Source organism: Cebus imitator, unplaced genomic scaffold, assembly GCF_001604975.1.
Source record: "Cebus imitator isolate Cc_AM_T3 unplaced genomic scaffold, Cebus_imitator-1.0 Scaffold451, whole genome shotgun sequence".
Classification (NCBI taxonomy): Eukaryota; Metazoa; Chordata; class Mammalia; order Primates; family Cebidae; genus Cebus; species Cebus imitator.
In genome coordinates this window covers 70,518-97,254 of record NW_016107766.1, presented here as the reverse complement: position 1 = coordinate 97,254, position 26,737 = coordinate 70,518, and the positions used below count along the sequence as shown (strand labels likewise).

Here is a 26,737-nt window from a genome sequence, read left to right as displayed (position 1 = left end):
TGAGCAGGGGCTGGGGCTGATGTCGTCCTGGTGCTCCTGGTCAGTGGCAGACTTGATGGTGTAGGAGACAGTGAGGGGGGCGCCCATCTGTTCACCCACACTTCAGAGCTGCCTGCCTCTAGCCCCCAGCTCTGGATGGGAGGAGCCCACACCTGGACTAAGGACTCTGAGAAGCACCATGTGCCTGCAAGCAGATGGCGGGGTCCAAGTGAGTTCTCCTGGATTTCACTCAAGTGCAGTGGCGCAGTGCACATGGCTTTAGACCAGGTAACACATTGCCACATGTATATTGGCTATATTCTTGCCTCCTCCCACTTCCTGGCTTCCACCTCTTCCCTCCCCTCCAGATGGGAAGGAGGGTGAAAAAGAGATAAAATATCAAAGAGCTTGAATCTGCAGTCAGGTGACTTGCTGCTATCTATAAACCTTGAAAGAATTGCAATGAATGTTATCACTACCGGCCAGGGCCCAGCACTGGGTCACATCCTCCATGTTTACATGACCCAGGCTCCCTCCTGGAAATACTTCTGCCAACTAATAATTTGCTGCCTTTGTCTTGTCTCTGTAAGCCCCCTCCCCTGCCTGTTCCCGCTCACACTGCATATGAACTAGCAAATCAATGAAGCCAAAGATTGTAAGGTCAAATGTCCAGCCAATGGACAAGGACACTGTTTTGCCTCAGTTTCCCTTTAGCGTCGTAAGCCTTTAAAAGAGGAAAGAAGCTGCTTCTTGGGGAGCGCAGTGAATAAGGCATTAGCCTCCTGCAGCTCCCGGCTGAATAAAAAGCCACTTCCTTTCTCAGTCTGGTGTTTGAGAGGTTTGTTTCCTGCCAATCCTGCTACACGCCAGTCTCTTCTGTTTTTATGGTGTTTGAACAGGTCATTTACTTTCAACCTCTAATACCTCCCCACGTCCCACCCTTTTCGGCTCCCCTGAATAAACCTCTTCTTATCCAACAGGGCCCAGGTGGTGTTACCTCCTCTGTGGAGTCTTCCAGGGTGAGGGGATGTACTCCTGGCCTTGTCCAGTAACCCGACCCCTCCCTTCAATGGGCTTCCATCCACCAGGCTTCTCTGATGCCACCTACCACCCTGCGTCACAGCCCGTCATTCACGTTCTGTCTCTCTGGCCCAGCTGTGGACTCCTCCAGCTCATGATGGGATATTAAGGTTTTTGGGTCCCATTCCAGAGCCTAGCCTTGCTCTGTGCCCTCCAGGGAATGGGCAGTAAAGACAGAGCAGATGATTGGGGTCCTCCAGGTGCCCATTGGACCAAGTGGCTGGGCAGGCTCAGCAGCAGGGAGGGTTTCTGACCATCATAGAAAAAGGCAGGAGACCTTGGCAACTCTAATTTCAGGAGGAGTGCCCAGGGGCCTCAGGAGTAGTGGTGACCCCTAACTTTTTGTTTTGGAAGTTAATGACTCTCAACTGACAGGGGCAGGTCCAGGGGGAGGACCCAGGGACCCTGAGCTCCAGGCTGCTCTGCCTCCCAGCCTCACCCCCGAAGTCTCATGTCAGCCTCATTGCCTAGCTGTCTCTTGTGTCATATTTCTACACCCACCCCATTACTCAGTGGACTTTCTTGACTACAGCTGGGAGTTAGGGTCGGGGTAGGTATGTCCGGAATGGACCATTAAGCCCTTTCTGCTAGAGCATGGGGAAGCTTTAATCTCATTCCAAATACATGGAGGAGTCCAGTTAGTAGCAGCAAAAATGTTAAGGGAAATACGTGTGATGTGGAAGGAAGAGCCAAAAGCCAGCAGATCTGTGTTCTGGGCCTGGCTCTGCCCTTCAGAGCGGTGACCTTGGGCCAGGGGCATGTCTTCTCCATGCCCCCAGTTTTCAGCAATGAGAGGGTGGAAGGAAAAGATTTCTAGGATCCTCTCCAGTTCTAACATCTTGTGATTCAGAAAGTCTAAGACCCACAAATAGGAAGGGAGAGAACTCACCCTGAGATACCACCAGATGAATGGTTTTGAGAACAGAGTTCTGTGAAAATGTGGAGATTCCACACCATAGACTCCTGAGTCCTCTATCTCCAGTCCATCATGGTAACAGTGAAGACACCAGTGATCATCCTGGATGGAGCACAAGGGTCCCAGGCTGCTGTCCTGGCCTTGTTCACTACTATGACAAATGTATTGGCTGATGTTTTCCTGCACCAGCTTTTCACCTGCAAACATTGGGAGGGCTGGTACCGGCATCTCACCGAGCTTGTGCTGCCTTCCAGGGTAGGCAGCAGCTCTGTCTTCTGTGCCCAGGAACCTGAGAATAAACCCTCAGGTCAGGAGCCCCCTAACTGCCATGGCAGGGCTACGGAGTGTTCTCAGGGAGTGAGACAGCCTTTACAAAAAATATAACTGAGACAGTGAAAGAAAGCTGACCTAACTGACTCCATCTTGCTTCTAATCTCCAAGCTGTACTTGTCCATTCCTGAGCATAGGCCCACTGAACTTTGGGAGCACTTAGTTTATGGTTTAGCTTTGAAACAAAGATAATAATAACAGCCCTTTCCCAAAACAAACCTTCTTCCTACCTGGGGACTAGATCGCCTTGGCAAGACTGACAAATTAGCCAGAAGATTAGAAATTATGGTTTAGGAGTCATACAGCTAGAGGCTTCAAGATTCTGAACCTCCCCAAATTGCCCTCAGGGGTAACATCACCATTGTAAAAGCTAAGATCAGTGCTTGAGTTATTTTGCAGGACCTGTACTGGATGGATCGGCTGGCCCCACCCAGATCAATAAACTGGCTCATCTGGTCTTGTGCTCCCCGTCCACCCAGAACTGACTTAACCCAAAAGGCCAGCTTCAGCTCCCTGTGATTTTGTCTCTGACCCGACAATCAGAACTCCCACTCACCGGCCCCCTACCCACCAAATTACCCTTCCATCTCCTGCACAGCTGGCTCTATGTGAATTACTCTTTCTCTGTCTTGACAAATCAGCTCTGTCTAGGCCGTAGGCAAGGTGAATTCATCTGGTGGTTATAGGAGCAACCTTCTTTGGGCCTACACTCAGGATGTACTCCAGAGCTGATCTCTGGCCACAGCTCCACCCTGTTCCCTGCCCTTCCCTCTACACAGGCCCCTTCAGGCCCGCCTAGTCCATCCACCTTCCCCTCTCTCGTTCCGTCTCCCTCCCTTGGCCCTTCTCCCCTTCCCCTCACCTGAGGCCAGGAGCTCCAGCAGGACTCTCAGCAGCAGGTGTGTGGTCTCCTAGATCATGTGTCCTCTTCTTGACCCTGGGGCTGGGGTCAGGGTGGGGCGATGGGAGGAAAGTGAGGGAGCAGGGAATCCCTGGGGAGACAGAACCAGTGCTGGCAGGATCCGGCCCTGGGGATGAATTGCTGAAGAAGGCAATGCCTCCCTTGGGGAAGCAGGAGGCCTAGGAGGAAGGGGGAGACCTTGGCCCATATGAGCCCCTCCAGCTGCAGGCTCTACCTCTGGGCCTGTAAAGGCCTCAGCCTGTTCTTGGTAGCTCCTGCTGGGCTCCTCTGGCCCCAGCCTCTTCCCACTTGTCAGGCCATCTCCCTCCCACTGGGGCTGGGGGTGGAGAAAGCTGAGAAGGGCCAGGAGGAAACTGGTGAAATAAGAACTACCTCTCTCCCCTCTATTCTACCACTTCCTCCCTAGCCTGAAGTTTCTCATCCCTACCCAGCTAACGCACCGGGGGAAGGTGAGTGACAGCGTTAGGGGGCCTTTTGGAGGTCTGCCCAGAAGCTGAAGACCCACTGGCCCCCAGGGGTCAGAGACTTCATGCCCAGGCCTGCCTGGGAACTGGGAAATTCCGTGGGGACAGTAGGGGAAGAGGAGAAAGGAGACGGAGATTCATTTCCAGGAGTGGTGGTGCAGGGGGTGTCTGTGGCAAAGGTGGGAGACAGTAAAGCTAGGGGAGGGGAAGATGGGGACGGGAGGAGAGGGGAAAGGACGTCTCAGCCCCCAGATCTTACCCCCCGCTCTGAGCTGCCATAAGTACTCCAGAGCCTTTGATGAAAGATGACACTAATCAAACGTATTTTTTAAAAAAATTGTCCTTAGATGAACTATAGAAAACCAGTTGTCACAGGCTATTGACAATTAATAAACAACAAAGAACAGAAAAACTGTAAAACTGTGGTGCTGCAGGATGAGTTCCTGGGCACAGATCAGGTGCAGATTAGCACGGGGGGTTTAAAGCGCTCTGGACCAACATCCGGGGAAGAGAAGAGCAGGAAGCAGGATGGGCATGTGAATCCAAAATATCAGAGACAAGTCACAGTCAATTCAGAAAGTCTCTTTTGCCAAGGTTAAGGACGTGCCCGTAACAGCCTCAGGAGCCCTGACAATATGTGCCCCAGGTGGTGGTTGGGGAGCAGCTTGCTTTTATACATGTTAAGGAGACACGAGACATCAATCAATATATGTAAGATGTACATTGACTCGGTCTGGACCAATGTACGTTTGGTCTGTGGTGGGTACAGGCAGGGGGGTGGGGAAGGCGGCTTCCAAGTCATAGATAGATAAGAGACCTAAGGTTGCATTCTTTTTTTTTTTTTTTTTTGAGATGGAGTTTTGCTCTTGTGGCCCAGGCTGGAGTGCAATGGCGCCATCTTAGCCCACTGTAACCTCGGTTTCCCCGGTTCAAACAATTCTCCTGCCTCAGCCTCCCAAGTAACTGGGATTATAGGCGTGCACCACCACATCTGGCTAATTTTTTGAATTTTTATAGAAGTGTTTCCTCCATGTTGGTCAAGCTGATCTCGAATTCCCAGCCTCAGGTGATCAGCCCGCCTCGGCCTCCCAAAGTGCTGGGATTACAGGCGTGAGCCACCGCGTCAGGCCAAAAGTTACATTCGAGTCCTCTATCAGTCTTTCACTGAATGCACAATTTAGTCTGGCTCAGCGAATCTGCATTTTTATATAAACAATAGGGCAGAGAAGCAATCAGATACACATTTGTCCTAGGTGAGCAGAGGGATGACTTTCTGTCCTGCACCTGTGGAGACCACCTAACAGTCTACATTGCCAGGGTGAAAATCAACAGAACTGCTTTAGGGTAAAGATCTTGAGGCCCACAGAGAATTGTCTTGTGGGCAAATTGTTAGGGAAGTGCGTAGTTTTTAAATCTTTCTTATTTAGGAAGAAAATGGGATGCCAGTTTTGTCTGCTATAGTTAGCTTGACTTTCCCCTTGGGTTAGTGATTTGGGGATTCTGAGATTTATTTTCCTTTCACAGGCAGAAGGAGAAGTTGGGCTGCAACAGAGGCCCAAGGAAACTCAGGCTACCCTGGGAGGAGTTCGGAAGACGGGGCGGCCCTTCGGGACTTGTCAATCAGTCAGGGGAAGCAGGGCCTGAGAGGGGAGTCTGGCCTTGGCAAAGCAACTCTCTGCAGCTGAGGAAGACCCCAAGGGGGCAGGCATAGGAGACCTGCCCTTACCACTCCTAATGTCCATCAGTCCCGAAGAAGGAGCCGGCGGCACAGCATCTATGCTGTCAATCTGATCCAGAGTGAAAGCAGGTTTTGCAGCCATCGAAGAGAATTCCTGCTTGCTGGGCTCCATTTGGGCATGTGAACAATCAGGAGGAGCTGGATTTACTTTATTTGTTCTTCCATTGGCCATGAGGGTCAGCCCTTCCCAGGTGCACGTTCTATGGCCACAGCCTGTTGCTCAGGAAGCTTTGTTATCTCACCTGCTGAATCGAGCAGCCTGTCCAATGCCCCACCTGCCCCCACCTCCCTGCCCTGGATCTGCTGTGGGTCTGGGAGCTTTGAGAAGGGGGAGAGAGGAGGAAGAAGTGAGAGGATGGCATGTTTAGGAAAGCGTCCAGTTAGGGCTGCGGGCATGGGGCATGGAGTCCATAGCTCCTCAGCCCCGTGTCCTTACCATGGAGTTCACAGGGGAGCAGTCTGCTAGGGTGAGAAAATTGTGCTGGTTCACTTTGTTCCAGGAGCCCCACAGGAGCAAACAAAGACAGTTGGTCACCCTCACTGCTACCGTGCCCTACTTCAGGACACAGCTAAAGGCCTCTGCTTGGGTCCAGCAACCACGTGTTGTGTGGCCACATTCCTTTCCACCCACCACAGCCCCTTCTCATCAAGTCTCCCCACGGCTCCCAGCTGCCATGACCTGTACAGTCTCTGCACCTAGATATCATCTCCTGACTCCACCCCGTGGTCCCGGCCTCAGACGGAGCCCCACCTCCTCCCTGAAGACTGCCTGGCTGGCCAGAGCCTAGAGGATTCCCAGTTCTTCCATCTCAGAAGGACTTGAGGACCTCCTGTCTCCTGCACTGTGGCTTTGGACCCTGTGCTAAGGTCTGGGGTGTACCCAGCAATGCCAGGCCTCTCTTCCTTTGGAGGCTGTGAGCAGACTGAGGCCAGGGCTGGCTCCTGTTCTTTTCTGCTGTGCTCCACCTCACTCAGTGCTGAGCTGTGTCCATGCAGCTGTTCTGTTTGTGTTACTGGAAAGGGATCCCAATCCAGACCTCAAGAGAGGGTTCTTGGACCTCATGCAAGAAAGAATTCAGGGCAAGTGCATACAGTAAAATGAAAGCGAGTTTACTAAAAAAGTAAAGGAATAAAGAATGGCTGCTCCATAGGCAGAGCAGCAACATGGGCTGCTTAGCTGCTTATATGTGCTACTTCTTGATTATATACTAAACAAGGAGTGAATTATTCATGAGTTTTCCAGGAAAGGGGTGGGCAATTCCCAGAGCTGAGGGTTCCTCCTCTTTTTAGACCACATAGGGTAACTTCCTGATGTTGCCATGGCATTTATAAACTGTCGTGGCACTGGCAGGAGTGTCCCTTAGCACACTCACGACTTATAATTTGTGTATGATGTGCAGTGAGGACGGCCAGAGGTCACTTTCATTGCCATCTTATTTTTGGTGGGTTTTAGTCGACTTCTTTACTGCAGCCTGTTTTATCAGCAAGGTCTTTATGATCTGTACCTTGTACCAACCTATCTCACCCTGTAACTTAGAATGTCTACTCATCTGGGAATGCAGCCCACTGGGCCTCAGCCTTATTTTACCCAGCCTCTATACAAGATGGAAGTCACTCTGGTTTAAACACCTCTGACACACATACCCAAAGAAGTGACGAGAAGGGGCTTCAGAGCTCATCTCCACCCTCCTGTTACAGTCTCACCAGTGCACCACAATGTAGCAGTCTCTCGCTATTTGAGGTATCACCTGGAGTTCTTTGTCTCACAACCATGAAAATTAAGGAGCATGGACACCAAGGGTGAGGTTGGTGGGAAAGTTTAATGAGCAAAGGAAGAAAGCTCTCTGCCTGAAAGAAGAAGGGGTCTGAAAGAAGGTTGCCATTTTTACAGTTGCATGCAAAGCCTTTTATAAGAAACGTAAGAGCTGGGTGTCTCATTTGCATAAGGAATGAATTTCTGGTAGCTTCACCCTGTCCTTTTTTTTTTTTTTTTTTTTTTAGATGGAGTCTCACTCTGACACCCAGGCTGGAGTGCAGTGGTGGGATCTCTGTTCACTGCAACCTCCGCCTCCTGGGTTCAAGGGATTATCCTGCCCCAGCCTCCTGAGTAGCCGGGACAACAGACATGCACCACCACACTTGGCTAATTTTTTTGTATTTTTAGTAGAGATGGGGTTTAGTAGAGATGGGTCAGGCTGGTCTCAAACTACTGGCCTCAAATGATCCACCTCACTCGGCTTCCCTAAGTGCTGGGATTACAGGTGTGAGCCACTGCACCCAGCTCCACCTTGTCTTTCTAATGTGCAGGCGCTTAGCTTGAGTTACTCCATATTGCTTTGGTCCGCTTACTCCACATGTCAGGGGATTAAATTTTCCATTGTGGGCATGTTTGGGCAAGTCACCTGTGTAGTCTTTCTTATCTGTGAGGCTGTGGACATGTCTTAGGCAAGCCCCACTGTAAAAGTTCCCTTATTTGTGCCTGTAGCTTGATTTTTCAGGCTGTTCTTTTGTTTAAAAGAATTCAACTGCCTGCAAGACCGGTTTCTTCCTTTCTCCTCTCTCACATCTTTTCCAGATGAGGAAACAGGATCAGAGAGGGGCAGTGACTTGCTAAGGTCACACTGAGATGAGTGCACTCTGTACCCTCCCCTCTTCAAAAGAGGACCTTACCAAAGGGACTGTCATCAGGGCCCCCAACATCCATATAGCGATGGTGCTTGGGAAGAGAGAGGACAAAACCAATAAGTAGAATCCTAAGGCCTTAAATGTAACATGGGAAGCAACATTAGAACGGGAAAAACATCAGGAACAATGGTAATGACGCATTTACATCGTTGTACAATGCTTATGTTCTTTTATATTGAAAACGATCTTGAGAAGCAGGAATTACTGTTCTCTTTCACGAGAGAAAATTTTTCCTCTTTCACAAGGAAAAACGGGACCAAGGGTTAGTGACTTGCTGAGGGTCACACAGTGACAGAGTGGCATCTCAGGTCCCTGTCCCTGATTTCTTCCCTAGGGCTCCTCCCCACAGGCATCTCACTCTCAGAGGAAGCAGGGCCATCAGTGCTGCTAGTGTGAGCTCTTTGGGGAGCTATTTTCTCCCAGGTGTGTCAAGCTCCCTCCTAGTACACATCAGGGTGGTGGCCACACCCTCATGATAGGGAGAACAGCTATCTAAGCAGGTTGCTTGCTAGACAGAGATGTGTGTGTGTGTGTGTGTGTGTGTGTGTTTGTGTGTGTCCTGGATGGGACCAGAGCTGTCAGTTCTTCAGCCTCAGTATTCCTTCTATTGCCCCCTCCTGGACATAGGGAAGAAGTACCTCTTCCCGGCTGTTCCCCAGGATTACTCCCTGCCCCTTCCGCTCTCCCCACATCCATCCTGAAGTGACCCCCTCTGGTCGATCACCAGGGTCCTGGCTGTGTCACTCTCCTGGCCATTGGAACGTCCCTGACCCAGGGTTGAATGCACAGTTGTCACATTTATCCCTAGGTGCTATTCCAGTCACTCTTGGTCAGTAGACTCTCCTCTCTGGGGTTGGAAATCCAGGCTGCATTCTCCAGCCTTCATTGCCGGACCCCAGGCCGGTGGTCTGTGCAGTAGAGGCTGAGTCTGAGCCATGCGTCAGCACCCTCCACACAGAGCCAAGGTCTCAGCCACCCCAGGGTGTGGACTTGCTGAAGGCCGCTGAGTCCCCTGTGGGAACTCAGACCTGGAGCCCAGATGTAGAAGCTGGGGGAAAGAGCCCCAAGTCCAGCCTCTCAGCTTCAGTCGGGGGAGAAACTGACCCTGCAGCCTAGAGGCTCTTAGCTGCGTGTTTCTTAGGAGGCAGCGGCCAGTAGGTGGCAGCAGTGAGAGCATGGGCTCTGCAGGGTCCCCGAACAGGAGGGAGGAGCAGCCCCAGTCAGGGCAGGGCCATCCAGAGGACCAGTAGAGGACACGTGGCCTGAAGGGGGAAGGTGCCAATCCCTCTGTGGGTCCCCAGTGCTTAGTCACTGTCTCCTCTCCTCCAGGATGGGACATCGCCGCCTCTGGGACTCGTGAGCCCAACTCTTCCCTAAGCTTAGGGGAAGCTGGAGCAGAGCAGAGGGAAGCGGAGGACACAGTAGCACTGGTGGGGAGGAGCAGCTCAGCCTGATAGTAAGGGTTTCTGAGGCAGACGGGAGCTGAGGTTCTCTGTAAACAGCACTCCCAGGGTTCCCCTGCCCTCCACCGAGAGCGCCGGAGTCTGTGGCTCTGAGCAGAAACCACTGGACACATTTCCTCGGGACTTCCTGCCTGAGGCCCTTTGCTCTGGGACCCTCCCCAGATTCCTGCAGCCCAGGAGAACACCGGGCTGTGGGGCTGCTCAGGAGGGCAGCCTCTGGTTATAGGAAGGCCTGGGTGAGTCCAGCACTGCACAAGTCCTCCAACTTCATCTGATCCAGACTGGCCCCAGTCTTCACCACTCCTCTAACCCCCTGGGGCCACTCTGGGAGAAGCTCCCCACCCCACGTGTAAGTGGCCTCAGATCAAGCAGGTTTCCACAGGGGCTCTGGCCTTCTTGGTGGGTCATGTCTAGAAGGATCGCTGCACATGCTGTAGCCTGCAAGAAACAGGGAGAGCTGAGGAAGGGCCCTGCCCTGACCACGGTACCCCAATGCTCCTCCACCAGCCCCAGCCCCTTTCTGGCTCTGCCTCTGGTTCCTTCCAGGTCATCCCCTTAGGGTTGTGCTGGTGTTCTCTGCCTGGCCATCCTCCTCCCTAGGTGGAGGCCTCACGGTCCTTTTGACCTTTGACTGGACACAAGCCACGGGCCATACCACCTGGGACTCGAGGTCATAACCCTTAGTGCAGTTACACAGAGCTCTGCCCTCAGGAGGCTGGGAGGTGGGCTCTACTCACTTCCCATGTGTCTCTTCTTCCAAAACCCATAGACCACGATCAGCATCAGCAACGGGAGGAAGGTCAGCACCACCACAAGCACAGTGGAGTAATCATCCTGGTGCCTGAGGAGAAGGGACGGAGCAGAAGGGGGTGAGAACCAAGGTTCCCCACCCCAACCCACGTTGGAGTCAGACCAGGGATAATCCCAGCAGCAGAAACCCTGAGAGCATACCCTTCCTGGGGTAGACGGCCACCCTCTTCCTTGCAGACCTGGCCATAGGAGAAGAAAGTGGGCCACCTGGAGTTAAGGGGAGGACGTCCCCAGGTAGAGGGGAACATCTCTCTACTTTGCTACCTCTCCTTCATTACGCCCCCAAATCTGTTCATCAGTGAGGATGAGGATTCTAGGACACTCCCATCTGTGGCTAAAGAGATCAAGATGCTTGCTGTCCTCAAGGGGCTTGAGGATGCCTCTTCCCCACTCCGTCCTCTGTAGCAGATGCTGTCGGGGCCTGCCTGTATCCCCTTGCCTGTATCATTTCGATGCACACAGATCGTCAGCGCCTCCTTTTCTGTGGGTGGGAGGCTGAGGTCTTTCTCTTGTCACTGGAGCCTTCTATGCCACACACAGCAGTCAGCCCGCTGCCGATGACCAATTGGAGTTGGTGTGTACCTACCCCGGCTCCTTTGCCCTTCCGATGTGTATTTGACGCTGGATCTGAGTCTCCCATTGGAATTAGGCTCTTGTTGTGCACAGTAGCTGCTTGGTTAAGCACTGTTTATTGGAGGACTTCCCTGCCCTGCCCCACTCCCCATCCTTTTTCCAGTGTTCCATATAAGATGCAAATCCCTGCCTCAGAGTCAACTTCTCTAGGGGAACCCAAATTAAAGCATCCCCCATGTTCCACTTCCTACTCCATGAGGCACATTCTTGCCCCATTGTCACCCTCTTCTCTCCATCCACAGACTCTTCAGGCCAGCATCACCTGACATGCTCATCTCTGACTCTCATCCATACTGGCCCTAATCCTACAGACTCTCATCACCACCTACCCTCATCTCTGCAACCCTCCTCTCCCTGATACTCCTCCCGCTGACCTTCTTCTTCCCAGACTCTCCTCTCCCACAGCCTTCATTTCCCCTCATCCTCATCCCCCTGACCCCCCCGACTCTCATAGTCCCCTACAGTCATCCCTGCAACTCTCATCTCCCCCTTTTAGCCCGACCCTCCTCTCTGCTGGCACTTCCCCTAAACTTCTTCCCCCTCACCCTGCTCCCCACCGACCCCTCCTCACCCCCATCCTCCGTTCCCCGACCTTCTTTCTCCCTAACCCTCCTCCCCCTGCCCCTCCTCTTCCCTAACCCTCCTCCCCACCCTCCTTTCCCCTGCCCCTCCTCCACATTGACCCTCTTTTTCCCTGCCCTTCATCCCCAACCCTCCTTTCCCCTGCCCCTCCTCCCTATTGACCATCCTCTCCCGCCCTCCTTTCCCCTGGTCCTCCACCCCACTGACCCTCCTCCTTTCCCCTGCCCCTCCTCCCCACTGACCCTCCTCCTTTCCCCTGCCCCTCCTCCCCACTGACCCTCCTCCTTTCCCCTGCCCCTCCTCCCCACTGACCCTCCTCCTTTCCCCTGCCCCTCCTCCCCTGCCCTTCCTTTCCCGACTCTCATTCTCACAGACCCTCCTTTCTTCTGACCTCCTCTTGACCCTGACCCTCCTCCCCACAACCCTCCTCTCTCCTGCCCCTCCTTCCCATTGCCATCCTTTGTGTCACTTCCAGTCCCCCACCTCCCATTCAGAAGCAGGCCACACTGGATTCCTGAGGAGCAAAAGGGGAAGGTTAGACATGAGATTTGCACCTCAAGGTCTGTTTGGGCACTAGGTGCTGGTGCCACATCTGGTAAAATGTCACTCAACCCCAGGCCCCATGAGTACCTGATGGAGGGTAGTCTGTTGAGGAGAGACCTGCTGGTGGGGCAGAGCCCTGTGGTGGACGATACGGTGCTGGGGTGACCAGACCTAGCGGAGATGGGTTCTTGGCCAGCAGAGGCACTGCTGGGAGACGCAGTCACTGTCTGGGACTCCGTGGTCCTCCTGGATCCCTTTCTGGTGGTGCTGGTACCAGTGAAGCTGTAGCCTCTCTTGGAGGCAGGTCCAGTGGAGGCCAAGAGGGTAGCCAAGGTAAAGAGTCCAGGGGTGAACACCATCACGCCAGTGGTGAAAGGGGCATCAGGGCCTGAGGTAGGGGCTTGGCCAGTTGTAACAGTTTCACTCCTGAGGACGTTGGCCGGATGCGTGAAAGGAGCGTTCCTCTCAGTTTTGGGAGCTGAAGGACAGAGAGGGAGGAAAGTCAGACTAACTTGGGGGCCTCAGTGCTGGGAGCAGATCCTGGCAGCCCACAGTTTCCCAGACACTGGGATGGGGCCCTGTGCTCTTCTCTTCTCCTTGAGCTTGGGCCTAGGATGCTGGCTGCTGAGTGATCACATGTGTATTTGTTCAGAAAGTGATATCAGGAAGAAAGAAGTAGGGGTACTGAAGAAGGGAGGGACTGTGATTTCTTTTTCCGTCGCATGTCAGGCCACCTGTTCCCTCTCCATCCCCATCCCTCTCCTGTCACTTTCCAGGCCCTCTTCCTTCCTGTAGGCCAAAAACATTTCTATAAAATCATGTCAAGCAGGGACTTTTCCAGCTGTTACGTAGTTGACAAGTAAGGTCCAGAGATGAGGGCAAGGAGGGATCAAGGGCCTCAAATTCCAAAGAAAGCTGCAGTCATTGGGCTCAGACGCTTTCCTTAGGAGCTCACTCAGAGATATCAGACTGGTCCTGCTACACTCACCCATCAACCCAGCCCTTTTCCACCCCATTTTCTAGAAGAAACCTGGGTTTTGGATAGTGGATGATGAGGGAGGCGGAGGAGCTTTGAGGCTTCAACCTAGCAGTGAGTGTTGGTCTGTCTCAGCATGGAATGAGAAAATTGGAGAGAGAGGCTGCTGCATCCCGCTACTGTGCATGGAAAGGACAATTTCATAAGGGCCAAATGGTCATCATGGAAACTGATGGAAAGTGGCTGCACTTGAGCCATTTTTCTGGGGAAAGAAACTCAAAACAAGCAGCATTGGTGAGGATAGAGCAAGGGGCTCACCTGGAGCCAGAGCTCCCACATCGTCACACTCAGCAATGGGGGCACCCCTGAAGAACTCTTCAGAGAACTCACACATCAGTGCCTTGGGAGAGCATGTGGACACTCAGAGAGACTCTCAAAGGGCTGGCAGACAAGGAATGACATCCACCAGAGAAAACACTCCTACAACGCTCAGTTAAGCCACATAACCATCTCCCCCACCCTCATTCCTGCATCAACATGCTGAGAGGGCCAGGAGGAGATAACCAAGTGGAACCCCACCTTCCCCACACCCCAAGATACAGGATGGGGAGCTGGGCAGCCAGCAGCCTTCCTTCTCCACTTTAGGTGCCTTGGGCCATACAACCTGGTCTTCGGGGGTCAGCAGAATATCCTATACTGCTAGATGACTAGAGTTTATAATTGGACTAAGGATTATTAAATTTTCTAATAACTGACAAGGTCTGCAAAGTTGGAATTTTCACAAATTGTCCTCAAGAAGTGGAAAGTGAGATTTGACATAACATGATTAGGGGAAATGATGAGAAAAATAAAATATTTAATGTTTCTGACCCTACAAATTCAGACTTCGATGAACCAGTTTCAACTTCCCTGCATCTAATTCGGAACTGGAGAGGGGAGGAATGAAATTTGGCTCCACATTTTAGCGACAGCATTTTCCCTAGCTCGGACCCCATGGAAGACGCAGCTGCAATTGGGTTCAGGGAAGAGGGAAGGGTGGATAGTAAATTGCATAATAACTAGCTGCTTTTTTCAGACTCTTTAGCTGACTCCTTTCCCTTTTCTATTTTATAAATGCAGAAGGACCTCACAGCTTGGTGTTCCACTCTTTTTTTTTTTGCCTACACGCAAGGGAGAGCTTTCAGATGTCTCTTGATATTTTTTTGGCAACTTTATTGAGATATAACTCACATCCCATTTATAGTATAAAGCTCAATGATTTTTTAGTATGTTTACAAAGTTATGCAATCACCATCATGGTGAATTTTAGAACATCCTCATCGTCTCCAAAAGAAACCCCTTACTGTATATCTATGACTCTGTATCCCCTTTTCCTCCCTCTAACCCTAAGCAACCACTAATCTACTTTCTGCCTCTATAGATTTCTCTAATTCCCTGGACTTTAAATAGTATCTTTATAGAGACACTTTCAAATACATACCCCAGCTCTGACCTCTCACCTGAGCTCCAGACAGATATATCCACTGCTGGCTGCATTTCCCCACCTAGGATTCTAGGAGGTATCTTAAACTTAACATGACAAAAGAGAGCTCTTGATTTTTCTTCTCCAGATTAGCTCCTCTTTCAGATTTACCCTTTGCAATCAATGGTACCATCATCCACCCGCTGATGAAATAGAACACCTTGGACCATCCATGATTCCTCCTCTTGGCTCACCTCTCAATTGAGCAAATCCTGTCCTACCACCAAAACGTACAAGCTGAACAGCAAGTCTGAAAAACAGACTTGAGCCCATTCACGTCTCTCTGCCACTAGTGCCTACATTGTACTCCAAGCCACTGTTATTTCCCACCAGATGCCCACAGTGGCCTCTGCTCATGTTCATCCTCAACAAGTGGCCACTACATTCTTAAAAACAAGTCATGACACACTCTCTGAGCTCTCTATTAGCTTCCTCTTATACCTAAATTCCACCTTATGGTCTTCAGGGCTTCCTGACTCTCCAACCCCATCGTTTATTGTCCCACACTCAACGTGGAGTCACTAAACAAGCCTTATACAAGCCAAGTTCCTTCTGACCTCAGGACCTTTGCACATGCAGCTCTCGCCACAAAGTGCCCTTCAAAGCACCAAGATTTCAACAGGGCTGGAGAACGCTCACCATTTAGGGCTCTGTTTGGTGTCATATACTCAGGAGGTGGTTTCTGACCCCCAGTACTTCAGTAGCTCCCCCATCACTGAGTCACGCCCTAGTTCATGAATACCTCTAGTTATCTGCAATTATTTGAAACACTTCCTAGTTTCTTGTGAACACCTCTGGTTATCTGCTATTGTTTGCCTGGATAACAGATGTGCCTGTCATCTCCCATAGGACAGGACTGTGAGTGTTTTTGCTCACCACTGTCTCCTTAGAGCCTGGAATAGTGCCTGCCACATAATAGGGGCTGAGTGGATTATGGTGAAGCAATGAGTGAATGAAACACAGCACAGACAGTCCCAAGGCTGAACCTCATCTCAGCCACCTGCTAGCTTTGGGACCCTGGACAAGCTCAGAGTCACATTGGGTTTTCAGTTCTCATTATCTTCATCTGTAAATGGTGACAATAGTGATGTGAATCATGCCATAAAGGCACTCTGAAAACACTACAGTGCCACATGGCCACGGATGGGTTACTATCCGTATCATCTCTGATGTTAGTGGAGTGTGGGGCAGGGAGGACTCTGTCCACCTGTCCCAGTGCCCCTCCAGCCCACTCACCTGGAAACACGTCCAGCTGGATGCCCAGCATGGGATACAGGGTCCCGGAGCTGTTGCGCATGCACCAGTATCGGCCAGAGTCCTGGAGCGTGAGGGCCGCCATGGTGATGTGGACCACCTTGGCCTGGGCATCGTCCTGCAGCAAGTAGCGGGGTCCCTTCACCCGGACTCGGGTGAAGCCAGGCTCACACTTCCTCCTCCTGACTTTGCACCAAACCTTGCCGTCCACGTGGTTTCTGTAGCCCTTGTAGGAGCACAGCACAGACAGAGTCTCCCCTTCAAGGAGCCTCATTTTTGTGTATGCGCTCTCAGCGGGGGGACCTGGGGAGACAAGGCTTGTGGAATAAGGTCTGGCAAGAGCAGAGGGAGAAGCATCATGAACGTTGAAGATCGTGGTGAAGGGTGACGTGGATATTGTCCTGCTGTCATGGAACCCACATGACTGAGGGGGAAATACAGCCCCACCCTCGGGGAGCTTGCCCCAGTCTGAAGGGTGGTTCACCAGCCCTGAAAACAGCTGGCACCCAGTATTATGGGGGAGACACAGGCCCCTCCCTCAGGGAGCTTTCAGTCTGTTGGAGGAGGCAGGTTTACCCCTCAGGGAGCCCCAGTCTAATGGAGGAAACGCAGCCCTGACCTCAGAGCCGCATCAGACACACCCCTTTCCTCATGGTATTCTCTAGTCTGATGGGAGAGCGACAAGCTGTCTTCAGGGATTCCCAGGGAATTCTTGTGGGATAGACTCAGGTCACACCCTCAGTGAGACAGATGCAGACACAAACACAAGTCATTAAGTTCTGAAATTTCAGTGCCCAACTAATTAGGTAGATAAGAAAATCCAGTATTTGAAAAAATCATGAATAGTTATTTATTTCACAAATATGTTCACTGAAGTCCTCTTTAAATAATAACCTGCCTTAGTTCATTCTAGCTGGTGTTTAGTTTTAAAATATTCTAGTTACATAGAACCCATAGATCAAGCCTCTCCAAATGTACATTTAAATAAACTCCCAATAGAGTGGGAACCACAGGATTCTACTATTATTCGTTTTCCATCTGCAGTGTCTTGCTCTCTATGCTGAGGTGTAAGATGTGGTCCAAGCCTTCATGACGCATAGTCTGGTAGAGAGAGAGCAGAACTGGTGTGTGGGGGTGACTCAGGGGTCAGATGGGGGGAGAAAGCTGCCCGGGGTCCCTCCACCCATCTGCCCAACCCACACTCAGCACTGATTCTTCTGATAATTTCACTCAGAGCCTTCCACAAACACACACATTAAAAAAAACTTTACCACAGAGTAGAGAATAAAGAGCACACATTTTAGAGTTAAAATAAACAAGAGTTGAAACCCTGTTTCTACCATGTAACGGTGTGATCGGGACACCTGTTTGTTACCGAAATATCAAAACAGACACTTGACAGACACAGAAATATCTCTGTTTCTGTATCAGTCAAGAGAGAATAGCACCACACCGCTCACAGGTTGCCGTGAGAATTCTGCCCTGGTCAGTGCTTTGCACACTGTGGGTGCTCAATGCATGCTTCCTTTTCCCACATGCAGCGGATTCCCAGTTCCCCCAGTGGAACCCAGAGCTGTGACAGTCAAGGGCCCAGAACCCAGGACATCTGTGCCACTTCCCACCCAGCAGCCACTAGAGCTGAGGCTCTATGTGAGGCAGCGCCCTCTCTGAACATCCCTCTGTTCCTTGCAAACTAAACAGAACGATGCAACTCCATTACTTGGTGGATGAGCCTAGAATTTCTTAGCACAGGAGAGACCCCTTTCTGCCCTGGCAGTGGGAAGCTGTTTCTCTACCTCTGGGAGGTACAGAGGTGGGTGACCTTGGGATGGGTCTCCAGGGCACTGTGTTCATGTGTGCCTACAGCTCCCACCCTTCTTACCGGCAGTGGTGAGTGAGTTTTGCCAACACCCACTATGCCCAGAACTGAACAGGAAGTGGTAACTTGGTTGCTATGGCAGTAAGTGGGCAGAAATGGGTGAGGTCCCTCAAGGAGCACTGGTATATGTAAGGTGGAAAAGGTGTTCAGAGATTGGTCTCTTCAGGACAGAGGCAGGGACAGGATGTGCCATCAGCAGTACAAGAAAAATGCTCAAATTCAGTTCAAAGCACTCATGATGCAATGACTGCTGTCATACCTAAACAGGGCTTCCTGACAGGCCAAGCCGAGATGGCTATTTGTGTGAGGAAATAAAGTGACTCTGCTTTGAAGCCTGAGGAAGCCTAGGAGATAAAGGGGCCAACACAGAGAGAGTCCAGAGCTTTATCTTAGCCTGGGAGGCCTGGATTAGCTTTGCCTGGGGCCTGATCTTAGTGTAAAGAACTACTAAGTCAGCACTAATCTCCTCCTTCCCCAACCCACAAAACACTACACAAGAAAATTGCAGGTAAGGAGGGTTAGATAAAAGGCCCTGTGCTCCTGCCTCTGTTCCCACTCCCTCCTCCACGAGGCAGCCCCTTCTCCCCTCACCTGAGACGCAGCCCTGTGGCCACGGCAGCAGCAGTAGCAGCAGCAGCAGGAGCGCAGGGACCATGGCTCCATCCAGCTGGGCAGTCACAGGCCCCGCAAGGGGCCAGCGCACCTCGGGGATCCAAGGTGAGGGCCCAGCCGACACAGGACGTGCCACCTGGGCCTGCCAGGGAAGGACCTGGGGTTCTAAAAGTGAAGATACCCATTTAGGGAAGTGAGGCAGTGTGGGACCCACTGCCCCCAGCCGACCGCAGGAGCCCATAGAGCCTATCACAAGGGCAAGGGCGGTGCTGGCTGCTGTTTCCGCCCTTTTCCTCGGAACTTCAGGCAGGTGTGGCTGCTCCACCCAGTATGCGGGCCAAGCCCAGGGAGGGCCAACAGTCAGAGGGCTCCTGGCCTGCCCCAACCTCCCCCAGGAACTGGTCCCTAGGATCCAGCTATGGGGTTGAGGTGAGGCTTCTGGAACCTCAGGTATAGACTTTCCTGGAATCTTCCGGGCTGAGAGACCCAGGAGTAAAGGCTCTCAGGCTGAGATGGAGCATCTCAGACCCTAGTTTCTTACATACACACAGTCACAGAGAAGTTCGTGTAAGCTCTCATTCATTCATTCATTGCAGATGCATTCTTTCTGTTCCTTCCTCTCTCTCTCTCCCAGGTTCCTGGCTTCTCAGAACAGTCACTTGTGTTGACTGTTGCAAATAACCTCTTACATGCCCACTTGAAATCTTACTTTTGTCAAGGGGAAAAAAATCCAAATTGGAAGGCTCAGGGCATAAAGTTTGAGTAGAGGGAGGGGCTTCTGTACTCTCACACATGAGTGTGTGCACATGCACTCACACTCATACAATCTTACTTTCTCTTTTATTCACTTTCGCACAAACACACACACACATGCACACATGCCCATGCACAGTCTCACACATACCCCAGCGGCCCCTCCTCTGCCCTACCCCTGCATCTCCTGTCTCTATCCCTCTCTCTGCCTCTCCTCCTGTCGTCTCTACTCACCACCAGCTCCCTCTACACTCCTAGTCCCTCCCACAGGCTTCCTAAAGCCACCGCAGGGCTTCCCCTCATCCACCTCACCTCAAGAGCCCTTTCCTCCCGTGCCTCCAGCCTCCGTCAGCACACAGGCAAGCCCCCTCCACTTCCTCCTGCTCAACCCTATCTCGCCTGTACAGCCAACAGCTCCGGTGGAAATGACCCAGCACTTGGCCCAAGACCTCACCCTTCACTTATCCCAAGGCCTAGAGTCAGAAGCATCGATTTCTGATGTTCAGTAGCTGTGTCACCTGCTCCTTCAGTGTGTGGGAGTCCAGTTGGACCCCCCCATGGTTATGTATGCTCCCCCTACTCACCAGTGCTACGTTTCTACTCCTTAGATGGGACTGTCAAAAAGTAAAATGAGGCACAATAAAATTTTAAACGGATTATTTGAGCGAACAACAATTCATGAATCAGGCAGCTCCAAACAGAACAGGCGGAGGAGCTCCACTGGCGGGACACAAGGGGAAGGCTCCCACAGGACAAGTAAAGCGAAGAAAATATTTAATTGGTTACCGTTATACAGTTCCCCTATTTGCCCTAGCCTGTTGGAAAGACCCTACTTATTTATATAAGTTCATTGGCTTCTTCTGACTGGTGGAGCTTAAGTTCTGTTCTTCCTTTAATACACACATTTATAAGAAATAGCTCAAGTTAAGTTTCACTGATGTTTGCAAATCAAGCAAGGTTGAGGTCACTTATGAGGCCTGGCTGATTTTGTCTGCTCAGGGACTCTTCAGGCCTGGTCTCCATTTTCATTAATTTTAACAGGACTCAAAGCAAAAAGCCCTCAAGCTTGCATGGCCACAATCTTAAACTGACCTTGAACCCCCAAACCCCAAGCAAAGAATTTTATCTAGACTAACCCTAAACTTCCATAGTCTCTCCACTCATTCATTCATTTGTTCTTTCCCACAACCTTACTGCTATGCATGGGGCTTGGTAGGCACTGGGGACATGGGAATGAGATTCAGTCGCATGGCTACAATCTTAAACTGATCTGGAACCCCCAAACCCCAAGCTAAGAATTTTATCTTGACTAACCCTAAACTTCTATAGTCTCTCCACTCATTCATTCATTTGTTCATTCCCACAACCTCATTGCTATGCATGTGGCTTGGTAGGCACTGGCGGCACGGGAATGAGATACAGTCGTCACTTGAGACCTCTCCGCTTACAGATGTGTTTTGTTTTCCTTTTTCACCCTTCCTTTTTCAATGTTTCCCACCCAGTACTCAGAACATCCTGAACTCCCTAAGTTCTGAGGCCGTCTCCCTCCCTAACATACACAGTATGCTCCTTCATCCCTTCCCCCACCAGAAGAGTAAGTTGCTTCAGGAGTGAGGATTTTTCTCTTGTGGGACTTCGAGCGCCTGGGATCTGTGCTTCTGTGAAACTCCTGCAGTGTGCCCAGCACTGAGCCAGCGATCATCAAAAGTGTGACCCTTGGGATCACTGTGCTGATGCGGGTGGAAGGAATCAAACACTCACTCACTGATCGGGGAAGTATGCACTGGATTCAACCTCTCTTGAGAGAGATTTGGAAGCATTTGTCAAAATCGTTAAAAATATGTATGTATTAGACTTTTACATCCATCATTTGACTTAACGCAGCAGTGTATTTTGCCTTTATATTTATTTTTCCCATGAAAAAATTAAGGTCTGATCGACATAGAGTACTATTTACCCTTTTTAATGAACAGTTCTGAATGTTCTAGAGACTTGCATCCAATGCCATAATGGAGACAGAGGAGACTGCCGTCATCTCCAAAAGCTTTCCCCTGCCCCCTGTTAGTCTTCCCTTCCGTCCCAAACACTGATCTGGTGGGGTTTTTTTCCTATCGTTTCTCTCTTTCCAGAATGGAAATAGGACAGTATGAAGAACTTTTTGTTGACTTCTTTTGATGAAGTCCAACATGTAATTTTTGTGGATCATATTTTTATGTCATATCTGATAAATCTTTGCTTAACTCAGGGTCACGATTATTTTTTCAACAGTTCTGTGAGATGTAATTCACATAATACCATACTGACCCTGCTGGGTGCAGTGGCTCATGTCTGTAATCCCAGCAATTTGGGAGGCCGAGGTGGGAGGATCACGTTAGGAGTTTGAGACCAGCCTGAACAACATGGAGAAACCCCGTCTCTACTAAAAATACAAAAATACAAAAATGCATCATTTTGGGCTCCTGTAATCCCAGCTACTCGGGAGGCTGAGGCAGGAGAATCGCTTGAACACCAGAGGTGGAGGTTGTGGTGAGCTGAGATTGCACCACTGCACTCCAGCCTAGGTGACAAGAGCAAAACTATATGTCAAGAATAAATAAATAAATAAAATTAATTTGACCCATCTAGAGCGTACAATTCAGTGGTTTTCAGTATATTCACTGTGTTGTACAACTAACAACACAATCCAATTTTACAGCATCTTTATGTCCCCCCAAAGAAACCCCATGCCCACTGGCAGGCACTCCCTGTATCAGTTTCCTATTACTGCAGACTTGGTGGCTTAAAGCAATGGGACGTGATTATGTCACCGTTCTGAAGGCAGAAGTCTGAAGTCAGTCTCACTGTATTGCCATCAAGATGTCGACAGGGCTGCAGTCTCTCCAGAGACTCTAGGGAAGAATTCGTTCCTTGCCTTTCCAGCTTCAGGTAGCTGCCAGCATTTTTTTTTGGTTTCACTGTTTTACTCCAGTCTTCAAGGCCCCCATCTTCAATCTTGCTCTGCTCCAACTTCACATCACTTTCTCCTGTTTGTGTTCAAATCCCCCTCTGCCTCTCTTACATAAGGATACACGTGATTGCATTCCGTGCCCATCTCCGTAATCTCCCCATCTCAAGATGTTTAACTCACTCACATCAGCAAAGATCCCTTTTTTTTTTTTTTTTTTTTTTTTTGCCATATGAGGTAACAATCACAGGTTCCAGGGACTAGGACACAGATTTTTTTGGTCAACAGTTCACAGTTTATGGACACAGATATTTTTTAAGAAGCCATTTATTTATCAGCTTACCACAGTCATCATTCCTGCAGTTCCAGGCAACCACCAATATTTTTTTGTCTTTATAGATTTATCAATTCTGGACATGTCATGAAAACGTATTTAAATAATATGTGTTCCTTGTGACTGGATTCTTTCACTTAATATAACGTTTTCCAGGCTTGTCCATGTTGTAGCTATACTTGGCTATAGGTTGTATTAGTACCTCACTCCTTTTAAAGGCTGAATAATATTCCACTGAAGGGATACATATGTTTCTCCTTTACCATTTGTCAGTTGACAGCTATTTTATTTCCACTGTTTAGCTGTTAGAAACAGTGTTGCTATGACTATTCCTGTACAAGTTTTCATGTGGACATATGGGTTTTTATTTTCCTTGAATACATAACCAATATTAGAACTACTGGATCATATGGCAACTCTATTTTTTAACATTTTTAAGAACTACCCAATAGTTTTCCCAAGTGGCTACAACTTTTACACCCTCTCCAGCGATGTATGAGTGTTCTCCTTTCTCTACAATCCCTCCAACACTTGTATTGGCTTTCTGTTTATAGCCATCCGGTAGATGTACCTAAGTTTTGAATTGTAGTTACCTAATGACTAATGATATTGAGCATCTTCATCTTGAGCATGTACAACGTGCTCATTTGCATATCCTTGGAGAAATGCTTCTTCAATTGGGTTGTTTGTCTTTTATAGCATTTGCACAACGTTGTGCCACATTTTTCTGGCTTCCATTGTTTCAGGTGAGAAATTCACTACAATTCGAATTGGCATTCCTTTATAAATGATTATTTCTCTCTGTCAGTTTTTAAGGTATTTTCTTTGTCTTCACTTCTCAGAAGTTTATTTATGCTGTGTCTTGGTGTGTATTTCTTTGGGCTTATTATATCTGGGATCAAATCAGATTCTTGGATTTGTAGCTTTAGGTCTTTGGCCAAATTTGATTAGTTTGGACATTTCTTTGAATACATTTTCAGTCCCACATTTTTTTCTCCTTTCCTTCTGGGACTCTAATGATGCCAAGGTTAGCATTTACATTAATGTCCCATAGACAGCTGAGGTTCTGTTCATTTATTTTCAGTCTGTTTTCTCTTTGATCAGACTGAGTCAATTTTCTCAGTCTGCCTTCCAGTTAGCTAGTTACACCCTCAATCATCTCCACTCTCCTATGGAGTCCATGTAGTGAGCTTTTAATTGTAGTTATTGTCGTTTTCAGTTCCCACATATTTTTTTGTTATTCTGTTCCCAGAAGAAGAAAAAAAGAGTAAATGGAGCAGAGGAACTATTAATATTTGAAAAAACAGTACCAAGGATTTTTCAGAATTAAACCAATACCTACGACATCAGATCAGATGTGTTCAGAGAATACACATTTGGATAATATAATGAATAATTGAATATCCCATACTAAACACATTATAATACGAATTCAAAGAGAAAATTATTAGAATGTTCCAGAGATAAAAGAGGTCAGTAAAGATGAATAACCAACAGATTTCTATAAGACATTTCCATAGCAACACTAAGAGGTTAAGAAAACAATGAAATATGTTCAAAATTTTGAAGAAGTATATGTCTTTTACATGCTAACTTACGACACAGAATTTGCCACCCACTTGAAAATTATGGTTAAGAAATCTATGACAAATTTGAGGCTAAGAATGTTAACATAAAAGAGTTAAAAGTTATAACCAAATGCTAGTCTTAGCACCTGATTGAGGGAGATATATTTTTGTTTAGTCCACTTTTATGCCACTACCAAAGTTCTTTAAGTGAAGCTCAATATTTCCTTACTGTAAGGGAACCCGTCCCCATCTGCTGCAGTTGTATAAGTTCAATAAATCGAGAAAGGATTGGGTTCAGTCACATACCACTGAAAACCAAATAGCAGTGGCTTCAGCACACAAACGTTTGTTTTTAGGTATCATTTTAATTATAAAAATTACCAAGCATACACAAAAGTATCTCGCAAAAAAGAGATAATCGGCCAGGCATGGTGGCTCACATCTGTAGTCCCTGCACTCTGGAAGGCCAAGGTGGGTGGATCACTTGAGGTCAGGAGTTCGAGACCAGCTTGGCCAACATGATGAAGCCCCGTCTTTACTAAAAATACAAAAAATTAGCCAGGCGTGGTGGTGACTGCCTGTAATCCCAGCTACTAGGAGTCTGAGGCAGGAGAATCGCTTGAACCTGGAAGGCAGATGCTACAGTGAGCTGAGATCATGCCACTGCACTCCAGCCAGGGCAACAAGAGCAAAACTTCATCTCAAAAAAAAAAAAAAAAAAAAGAGAGAGAGAGAGGGAGATAATCATACATATAGACCCCATTTAGCATCACTCAGCTACATTTATTCTTGCCTTCCTTTTTTTTAAATTGGCAATACCATTTTATACGTGGTGCTGTGTACTTCACATAGACTCACAGAAAACATATAATCTCTAGTATCTAGATTCATGTTTTGGGCAACACCGCTGGCAGCATTATTTAGATATCTGAGATCCTAAAACCCAGCTGACGCCACCTGGGTATAAGTCCTAAAGGAAGTCTCACCTGATTCCACCAGAGAACATGATGAACAATATTTGTCACAGCATTGCTTGCGATATTGAGAAGAGAAAGCAAAATAGCACATGCGGCCTGAGTTCTGAATGATACAGTGTGGGATATGTACACAATGGAATAAGCACTGAAAAAGTGGGCTGTATATATATGCCCAGGAAGGAGCAAAACAAATACATGAACAAAGTTTATCACAATTTCTTATATCTAACTTAAAATACAGTCACAGGAAAAAAAAATACTGCATGCTTTACAAGAATGTATTCAAATTTAAGGTTACATATCAAATGCATTAGAGTGCTTGCTCAGAAGGGAAGGCAAGTGGAAATAGGGAATGAGGATTTAAAAAAATAAAGAAAGCAAAAGTGTTGCCTCTCACAGATAGATGATGGTCACGTGGCAGGAGCTGAGATATACATGAAGAGACTTCCATTTGATGCCTTTATTAGTCCATTTTCATACTGCTCTGAAGAAACACCTGAGACTGGGTAATTCATAAAGAAAAAGAGGTTTGATGGACTCACAGTTCCACGTGGCTGGGTAGACCTCACAATCATGGAGGAAGGTGAAGGAGGAACAAAGGCACATCTTACATGGTAGCAGAGCGCATGGAAGAACAGGAAGGGAAAACCTACCTCCATGATTCAATTACCTCCCACCAGGTCCCTCCCACAACACGTGGGGATTATGGGAGCTACGATTCAAGATGAGAGACTTGGATAGGGATGCAACCAAACCATAGCAATGCCCTTCCCCAAAAAGAGCAAAAGAAAATTGTACTTCCTTTACAGTAGCTTTCTTTAGGGCTGGCATTCAGCTTATGCACTGGTACCCCAAATTGGTTGTTCGTGGTGGACCCCCATTCTGAGTGGTCAATCCCAGCCTTGCTAGATGTTACCTGGTTGAAAAATGACTGTGCCTCTTCTTCACAGATATGTGCTCCTCTTTTTTCCCTAAAACATTTATCTGTTACTCAACATCAATAATGCTAGTTCAGCTTGATTTTTCACTTTTAGGCTATGAGTCTCCTCACATGTTAAACAAACAGATTTTTGGCCCCTAATGATAAGATTCCATTGGATGTTCTGGTCCTGTTTTAGGCTGCTGAATTGACTGCTCTCGTCATTTGAACACATCTGATTTTTTCTTTCACTTCTAGAATTTCCTCAGTTTCCAGTCTGCTAATTACAGCCTTTCTTAGTTTCAATTTTATCATTTATTTTTAAGTCACTTCTCTCTCATTTAGGATACCTGGGGTTGGGGGAGGGGAAGAGGATACATCTGTTCTCTTGCTCAGTTGCACCTGACACATTTCAGTTCAGAGGCTGAATTTAATTAAGCACAAAAGGAAAGTCATAGGACTCTCAGGCAGAGCACAGGCAACAAACAGGGAAAATGTGAGGCATCCTGGAGACCTGCTGAGGCGGGGCTGAGAGAACCACAGAATGCTGGAGAGGAGGAGCCAGGCGCAGCTGAAGATGCTGAGCTGGGCATTGACCAGGATGCAGAAACCCCCGCCAGGGTCTTCCCAATGGCAGAAGTCAGGGCAGCGAAAGTAGATGTAAGAGGGCTCAGTGCAGGGGTGAGAGGTCACCACTAGGGAGATCCGGGGCTGAAAGTTCTCTCCAATGGGCTTGGCATTGGCCTTTCCTCATGGGAGGGTGGGACCTGATGCTTAGGGTGGCTCCCAATAGCTAGACGGGGAAAGAACTGGGATTCATCCTGGATCCATGCTGTGGCTCACACACCCAAGGG

The 26,737-nt window shown here is 48.9% G+C and overlaps 2 protein-coding genes across 2 annotated transcripts in view; both read right to left on the bottom strand.

Moving 5' to 3' along the window:
- Nucleotides 1-8,623: 8,623 nt before the first annotated feature.
- TREML2 (triggering receptor expressed on myeloid cells like 2) lies at nucleotides 8,624-21,457 on the bottom strand. The gene is made up of 5 exons (XM_017511735.2): nucleotides 18,368-21,457; nucleotides 15,880-16,200; nucleotides 12,233-12,623; nucleotides 10,315-10,418; nucleotides 8,624-10,015 (listed from the first exon to the last, which is right to left on the bottom strand). The coding sequence occupies exons 1-5, from the start codon at nucleotides 18,627-18,629 to the stop codon at nucleotides 9,942-9,944; spliced, it is 1,152 nt and encodes a 383-aa protein (XP_017367224.1). The 5' UTR covers nucleotides 18,630-21,457; the 3' UTR covers nucleotides 8,624-9,941.
- A 4,843-nt stretch (nucleotides 21,458-26,300) lies between these two features.
- The window catches only part of TREML4 (triggering receptor expressed on myeloid cells like 4), a 20,488-nt gene continuing 20,051 nt past the window's right edge, over nucleotides 26,301-26,737 (bottom strand). Inside the window, exon 7 of the mRNA XM_037732507.1 lies at nucleotides 26,301-26,307. Coding sequence (XP_037588435.1) covers nucleotides 26,301-26,307 — 7 coding nt within the window. The remainder of the gene's footprint in view (nucleotides 26,308-26,737) is intronic.

Coding starts and splice junctions, on each gene's coding strand:
- TREML2 (XM_017511735.2), bottom strand. CDS start 18,629: ATGGGCTCCTGCGGTCGGCTGGGGGCAGTGGGTCCCACACTGCCTCAC. Junction 16,201..18,367: donor GCCACAGGGCTGCGTCTCAG/GTGAGGGGAGAA, acceptor TTGTCTCCCCAG/GTCCCCCCGCTGAGAGCGCA. Junction 10,016..10,314: donor GAAGAAGAGACACATGGGAA/GTGAGTAGAGCC, acceptor TGTTTCTTGCAG/GCTACAGCATGTGCAGCGAT.